Source organism: Aquarana catesbeiana, linkage group LG11, assembly GCF_042186555.1.
Source record: "Aquarana catesbeiana isolate 2022-GZ linkage group LG11, ASM4218655v1, whole genome shotgun sequence".
NCBI lineage: Eukaryota > Metazoa > Chordata > Amphibia > Anura > Ranidae > Aquarana > Aquarana catesbeiana.
In genome coordinates, this window is record NC_133334.1 from 221077789 (window position 1) to 221085745 (window position 7957).

The window sequence follows — 7957 nt, forward strand, 5'->3', positions numbered from 1 at the left end:
TTTAATTTAGGAAAGTGACAGCTTGAGAACAAGGAGAGGGGGAGAGTTTCCAATAAGGAAGTGACTGTTCTGGGCTTCAATCAAGAACAGGAGCAATTTACAGCACACATTAATTTTGTTAGCATATTTATTAATGTGGAATGTATGTACTTTTGGTAAAGAACATTAATTGTTATCAAACTGCTATGAGTAAAGTTCCGCTTTAACCACTTCAACCCCCTTCCTGCCCAGGCCAATTTTCAGCGTTGTCGCACTTTGAATAACAATTGCGCAGTCATGCAACGCTGTACCCAAATGAAATTTTTATCATTTTTTCCCCACAAATAGAGCTTTCTTTTGGTGGTATTTGATCACCTCTGCAGTTTTTATTTCTTGCGCTATAAACAAAAGAAAAGCGAGAAGTTTGAAAAAAAAAAAAAAAAAAAAAAAAAACCCCACAATATTTTTTACTTTTTGCTATAATAAATATCCAAAAATTTTTTTCAAACACATTTTTTCCTCAGTTTAGGCCGATACGTATTTTTTTTTCCCCAAAAAAAATATGTAGAACAAAAAAAAAAAATAAATAAAAAAAAAAAACGCAATAAGCGTATATTGATTGGTTTGCGCAAAAGTTATAGCGTCTACAAAATAGGGGATTTATAGCATTTTTATTTTTTTACTAGTAATGGCAGCGATCTGCGATTTTTATCTTGACTGCGATATTGCAGCGGACATATCGGACACTTTTGACACATTTTTGGGACCATTCACATTTATACAGCGATCCGTGCTATAAAAATGCATTGATTACTGTATAAATGTGACTGGCAATGAAGGGGTTAACCAGGAGGGGGCGCTGTAGGGTTAATTATGTTCCTAGGGAGTGATTCTAACTGTAGAGGGAGGGGATTCACAAGGGGAGGAGACCAATCGGTGTTCCTCTGTACAAGGAACACACCATCGGTCTCCTATGACAGGATGTGGATCTGTGTGTTTATATACACACACACACACACACACACACACACACACACACACACACTCCTGCTCGGTTACCAGGCAGTCGCGGGTGCCCGGCGGACATCGCAGCCGCCTGGCACGCGCACCGGGTCCCCAGTGATGCGGCGGCGCGCGCCCCCTAGGCGTCATATGACGTCCGCCCAGAACAGCAGCTACACCGTCCCGCCGTCATATGACGGTGGGCAGGCAGCAAGTGGTTAAAGTGATTGTAAACCCTTACAACACACTTTCTGCTACAGGTAAGTCTATAATAAGGCCTACCTGTAGCTACCCAGGATATCTCCTAAACCTGCGCTGTTTAGGAGATGATAGCTGTATTTGCATGTGCCAACGTCATCAGAACATGCGCACTGAAGCAATGGCACGTATGTGTCGGTTGCTTCAGTGAGTGTGTCGTTAACGGCGGCTCCTGTGCAGGAGGAACGTCACCGCGGCTCCGCCGCGATACTCGGAAGTTACCCCCAGGAGCAATGTCGTCGGCCGGTGCTGTGTACGGGCACCGCAGTGAGGGCTTCGATCTCAGGTGAGTATTACATAATGAGCTAGTATGCTATGCATACTAGCTCATTATGCCTTTGTCTTGCAGGTGTTTTTTTTTTTTTTCTTTTTTTCAAAGTGGGTTTACAACCACTTTAACTACTGCAGTCTTAAGCAGTCTGTAGTTTGTTATATAAAATTTTGTTGGTGCCTATACAAACAGATGCATATAAAACCCAATTTAGCCTGCGCTCATTCTATTTTCTAACAGAGGAGCTTACTCTAAGTTTATATCCTTTTTCTTGTCTTTGCAAAAATTAACCAACCATTCTCTTTTCACAATTTGCCATCATGCTAGACAGAATACAAAATGTTCCCTTTTCATTAATTTTTTAACACAACATTCTCGTGTGCGTTTCCCTTCCCCACACCTAATGTGTGTAGTAGAATCCAGCATGTTAAAACACTAGAAAGTGATACCTTTCCAGTATAGTTTCATTATCAGTGCAGATCAGCTATAGCTACTACACTGTTCTCCTCTATCGACCCCTGGGTAGCTTGGCACTCCAGTGACTACTAGAGGGGCAGAGCAAAGAGCTGATTACTGACAGTCATAGGCGAGTACAACTATTTAAACTCCCGCATTTCTCTTAATTTTGGAGGTATGTATTGGATTGTCTTAAAAGGGTCTCACTTATTCTCCAAGGGGGCTATTTATAGCAGACTGCTCACAGTTACATATCCAAAAAAAAAAGCGCACCGCAGTGTGGAGTATTCAATGCGTCACTGACTTCTCTTTGCTTAATGCTGCAGAAAGAACTTAGATCATGTTAATTGCGCTCCACTTTCTTCAGATTTCTGAAACATTCAAAGAGCAATGCGCATTTGTAATGCACCTTTTTTCTATTTTTTCAAAAACAGTAGTTAGAAGTTCGAACTGCTGCTTTACGTATGGAACGCCAAGTTTAAAATCCATTCTGTTTTCTACTCATCCAAAAAAAAAAAAATTAAGCCTAATGCCCCGTACACACGATCGGACATTCCGACAACAAAGTCCATGGATTTTTTCCGACGGATGTTGGCTCAAACGTGTCTTGCATACACACGATCACACAAATAGTCGGAAATTCCGAACGTCAAGAACGCGGCAACGTACATGTACGACGAGCCAAGAAAAATTAAGTTCAACAGCATGCGTGGAACTTTGTGCGTCGGAATTGTATACACACGATTGGAATTTATGACAACAGATTTTGTTGTCAGAAAATTTGAGAACCAGATCTCAAATTTTGTGCGACGGAAATTCCGATGGAAAATGTCCGATGGAGCATACACACAGTAGGAATTTCCGACAACAAGCTCCCATTGAACATTTTCTGTTGGAAAATCTGACCGTTTGTACGCGGCATTACAGTTGACAAGGTGCTTCCTTTCCACTCCAAATGTACCTTTTCTGTTTTAAGGGCCACACACAGGCCGAATATCAGCCCACAGCACTTCCCTTCACAATGACCAACTTATTTATGTATTGTGCTACATATATAGGGCCTTGGCATTTGTAGCAGGTAAGGTTTCCTTCTGACCTCAACTGTACAAACAACACACAGTAGCTTGATGCAACACTTCTCCTGCCCAGTACATCTTCCTGTACAGCATTTGGTCAGGTAGACAAAGCAACCCCCCATATAGATGACTGGAGTTGTAGACAGTCCTAGCAGGCCTTTTGAAATTGCCCAGCTAGGACCTGAACTGAATATCTGTGGGATGACCTGCAGAGGGCTGTGCACAGGAGATGCCCTCAAAATCTGACAGATTTGGAGTACTTTTGCAAGGAAGAGTGGGCAAAGTTTCCCAAGGCAAGGTGTACCGTGCCGATAAGACTCCTACCACACAAGGCTGATTTCTGTAATAAAAATTTTAATGTGTAAAATGTGTACTGCGGGCGAGCAGCCGTTATAGGCCAAGCAAGGTACTGGTATGTCGCTGCCTACTTCCAGGTTTAGGGCACGTGCAACCCCCACATGGCTCCCGCTGTGATTGTGCACAGCGGGAGCCTATCAGCAAGTCCTGGCCAAAGATTCATGGCCAAGACATGCTGATCGGCTGTGTACATTCACAGCCCAAAGCTCTGTGTTGACATTCAACACAAAACTCTGTACACAGGGAAAGATCTGTTTCTCATCTCTGCAAAGCAGGGAAGAGAAACTTGAGAGCATTAGTAAAAAAAGGAGCATACTGTACACACATTACACATAGTTAGGCACATATTTAACCCCTTGATCACCCTAGATGTTAACCTCTTCCCAACCAGTGTAGTTTTAGCACTGATCACTGTATTAATGTCGCTGTGATGTCAGTGGCAATCAGTTAGTTTCAGTATCACAGTCCTTTTTAGGTCACTAATTGCCACCATTCATAGTTTAAAAAAATAAATACATTAAAATTCTAGTTCATATACGCCATCGTTTTTTTTTTTTCTTTTTAATAAGAAACATTTTGGTCAAAATTTATGAAGAAAAAAAAAAAAAAAAATTATATCTATCTATATCTTTTTTTTTTTGGGAAAAAATAAAAAACCCAGTGGTAATCAAATACCACAAAAAAAAAAAAAATAAAAAAAAAATTTTGTTTGGGTACAGCGTTGCTAAAGTAGCGCAGTGCCAAATAGTCATACACACAAAAAATAAATGACCATTCATTCTGTTCAACATGGTACTTGGCATGGATATGACATGATGTTGATTTTTTTTTTCTACTATTTTTTCTAATAAATCCCCAAATCGATGTACTTACTGTGTAATGCATGTTGAGGGTGTCCCCTTTACGAGATTTAATGGGGCAATTTTCCACTCTTTTCTTCACCCCAATTTGTAACTTTTTGCTGCCTTCTTTACAAAAAGCTGGGGGTAGCAGGGATATAGCAAGTAGGCACCACAAAGGTGTAAGTAACATGGCATTCATGATGGTGGCAAGATGAACCCCTGCAGTGAAAAGTCACACACAGTTCTATGCCCTGCAAAGGTTCAAAAAACCACACATTAGTAAAAATGAATAATGAAACTTCGTTCTAGAAATTCACAACGATAGGGGAATATGACATGCTTGGACACAAGGATGTGATCACACTAATGTAAATGCATAAGAGGGCACAATATATTCATTCACAATGCTATGTACAGATACCTGTGGAAACGGGCATGCAGCAAACCCTGGGTAAGAGACAGGGAACAAGAACTGCATAAGAGGAAATATTTGTAGAGATGTCTTTTCACGGTTATCACCTCCGATAAGGGAAATATTAATCTCATACAAATCACAGGCTAGTGTTAGCATTGCTGCCCTCTGTCGACATGGAAGTGCAGATACTGCGACATAAAATAGTGCTGAACAAATGTGTCAGTGGGATCTTCTTTCACGATAGATGACAAGATGCACCACGCAAGGGAATTTACTGTCGCCAGTATTATGCAGCTGATAGCACTTACCTTGATTGTTGGCTCTGTTCAGAGAGTAAAACAGGTAGATTTCATGTGTCGCCAAAAAAAGCAACAGCACCAATTTAGTTTATCAAAATGATTCCCTCCCTGCCCCATTTAAAGCACATGGCACAGCCCTGATGTACCCCTTCCTGTGTTGGGGACCCTTTAAAAAAGGCAAAATATTTTCAAAGCCCCAAACACATGATAAAATAAAAAAAAACAAAAAAAAAAAAACACATCAGCATGCAGTATACAGCACCTCCTTATAGCACCTGGATTTAGCACCTTAAATAGAAAAGGGAAAGCAGCACCAGTAATCAGTTTATTGCAGTGAGTCAGAGTGCACCCCAAAGTGTCATATTCCCCCCCACAAGGTGACAGATTAACAAGTAACTTCCCCTGACACCCTCCCCTACCCCAGCCCACTGAAACACAGACACACACACACACAACACGCACACATAACAGTTCAGTGCCTCCAACTGCTGAGGTATATCACCACCCTTTCTTTCTCACAACTCCCCTTTATCAGAAACCCCTGGCTTTGCACTGTGTGGACCCCACTTTGCATTGTCTGTCACAAAATAAGCCCCTTTTTGTTTTCTTGGCTCTCTGGGAACCCATACATCCTCCTCCTCTAACTGCCATGCAGAACCCTGTTTTCCTGCCTCTTGGTTTCTCAGGACCCACACATCACCTCCCGAAACTCTCTGCCCTCCTCCCCTTCTCCCAGATCCCCTTCTTGTCCATTCCCTTAAAACCCACACATCCTGTTGCTTCTGTCGTTCTGCTCTCGCCTCTCCTCGGCATCCTAGAATCTGAGATTTTGTCCCCCTTCGGTGGCCAGATACAGCACGACAAGAGCCAGCCCAACCCTGCCACCAGTTCACCCATTCTTGCAGCTCAGGTGTGTCTACCACTCTCCCCCCTTTCTTAGTTAGAGGTTCAGGGATATCTCCATCACTTCTATGATGTTCATCTGATCTCTCCCCCACACGAAGGGTGCTGCTTAAAGAATAACCAGAGTCTTTGGACCTCTTATCATTCAGGATATCATTTTCATCATGAGTGGTGGCTTCAGTTTCCCCTAAATACAGATGGAGGCACCAACACCATGTGCCAACTTCCTCGCTATCCTCAACATGTAATGGCTTAGCATGAGAAGGCGAAGAGCAAACCCATGTCTCAGGCTCTATATGCTGGTTGCTTAAAGGGTTGAAGTTCTTGTCCTCCATCTCACAGTTCCAGACTCTTTCGTACTTTCCTAAATCATAGGTAACCTCTCTGCAGGTGCCATGATAATTGCCCTGCTCCATTTCCGCTCCTTCTCCAGACCCGCTGGAACCATTGCCTGGACTCCTGAATTCTGAACGGTAGCAACTATAGAATTCAGAAGATCCCCCGTAATCTGCCTTGCTCTCTAGATCATCTCTATGGCTCTTCATAACCTCCAGAAGACCATTCTTGTCCTTAGGAGGGAAGAGCGCTTCCCTGGACCCCTGGCAATCACAGCCTTGCGGTGTGGCTTTGCTCCAATTACTTTCAGTCCCCATGTCACCTTGTCTAAGTTCTTTCTCTGGAAGCCTGTAGGATGCCTCCGTTTTACATCTGCCTAGAACACAAGGACTTTCTTCTCCTCCAGCATCTGGCTGGCCATCCTCCTCTTCCACACTCAGCCCCCTATACAGCTCCTGGAAGCTGCTCTCCTCCATCCTCTGGTCACCATCTGTCCGACTCTGGTCCCTGCACGCTCCGTTAGCTTTGCTTCTCTTTTTTTCTTTGCCTCCTTTGTTCTTCCTTTGCCTTTTCTGAAATACCTGCATATCGAGGTGGCTATTCTCTGCCCCGGGTCTGTCTGCTTCCTCCTGATCTCTATGATCTGTGTCATGGCACCCTGCACTGTGCTCCTTCACCTCTATGGCATGGCTCCCACACTGCAGAGCCTCTGGGGGGTCTATGTCTTCCCTCCTGGGTGCTCTCTCTCCATCAGACTGGCTTCCATTGCTGGTCTCCCCCAATCTACAGTCCCTGGCCATGTCCTGGGGGTCCTGATCCCTACCACCCCCCTCCAGGGAGGTCACCTGATCACTGCCCTCCCCCCAATACCTCTCCTCACTGGTGCAGCTCCTGCTCAGCCCCTGACAGGCCTTCTCCTCCTGCTGGGACCCGCTACGGACTATGTAGGCGCTGATCGTCTCCATAGAGCCCCGTTCTGAGGACCTCGGACTTCGCTCATCACTCATGACCTCCTCCTGCAGGTCCCTGGCCTCGTCGTCCTCCTCGTCCTCAGCCCCCAGACCGTACCCGCCATGCCCACCCTCTTCCCCCCTCTGCTCACACAGACCCTCCTGGGGGCCCCTCCGCCCCAGCAGCAGATCCTGAGGGCCCCTGATAACATCCCATGTCACCCTGGCTCCTCCCCGGTATCTTCTCCTCTCCCTCCCCCGTGCTCCAGCACCCCGTTCTTCCCCCGGTCTCCTCATCCAACCCCCTTTCCCGGGACTCCTCTCCTGCCCTCACCTCTCCCCTGATCTGTCTGCACGCCGCCGCTTCACACCGACTCAACCCCTCTTCCGCATCCGTGTACGTCACCGCCCCGCCGCTCCAATCAGGGCGCTGCTGGCGCTCACCGGCGGCCGCCCGTTGGCTGATACGTCTGTCATTGTCAAGTGATCAGAGGCCACGTCGGGACAGAAGGATGAGGACCAACAAAGAGGAGGGGGGCGCCCTGAACCCCCTTCTATCTGATCCATAAGGCAGACTGAAGGGTGAACATCAGCAAACACTATTTAGTAAAAAAAAAAAAAAAATCCATAGAGGAACATTGTCGGATCAGGAAAGAAGGAGATTTATGAAGAATTGTAAGCTGGTGGTAAAATGCTGACACCCCTGAAAAGCTGAGAAAGTGGTACATTCCTGTGTCTAGACTGCTAAACCAAGCAAAACAATGCAAGCCGTCAGAGAGGAGCACGCTGCATGGAGATAGATTCTATAAATAT

The 7957-nt window shown here is 45.1% G+C and overlaps 1 protein-coding gene across 4 annotated transcripts in view; it reads right to left on the reverse strand.

The window, feature by feature from the left end:
- The window catches only part of FKBP2 (FKBP prolyl isomerase 2), a 48869-nt gene extending 41234 nt beyond the window's left edge, over positions 1-7635 (reverse strand). For 2 of the 4 annotated variants that reach the window (XM_073605360.1, XM_073605358.1), the window contains exons 1-2: positions 7479-7635; positions 4273-4492 (exon numbers count right to left, since the gene is read on the reverse strand). In XM_073605360.1, the coding sequence (XP_073461461.1) occupies positions 4273-4440 (168 nt within the window). In that variant the 5' untranslated portion in view covers positions 4441-4492; positions 7479-7635. The other 2 variants (XM_073605359.1, XR_012236608.1) reach the window with 2 other exon arrangements.
- Positions 7636-7957: the final 322 nt, after the last annotated feature.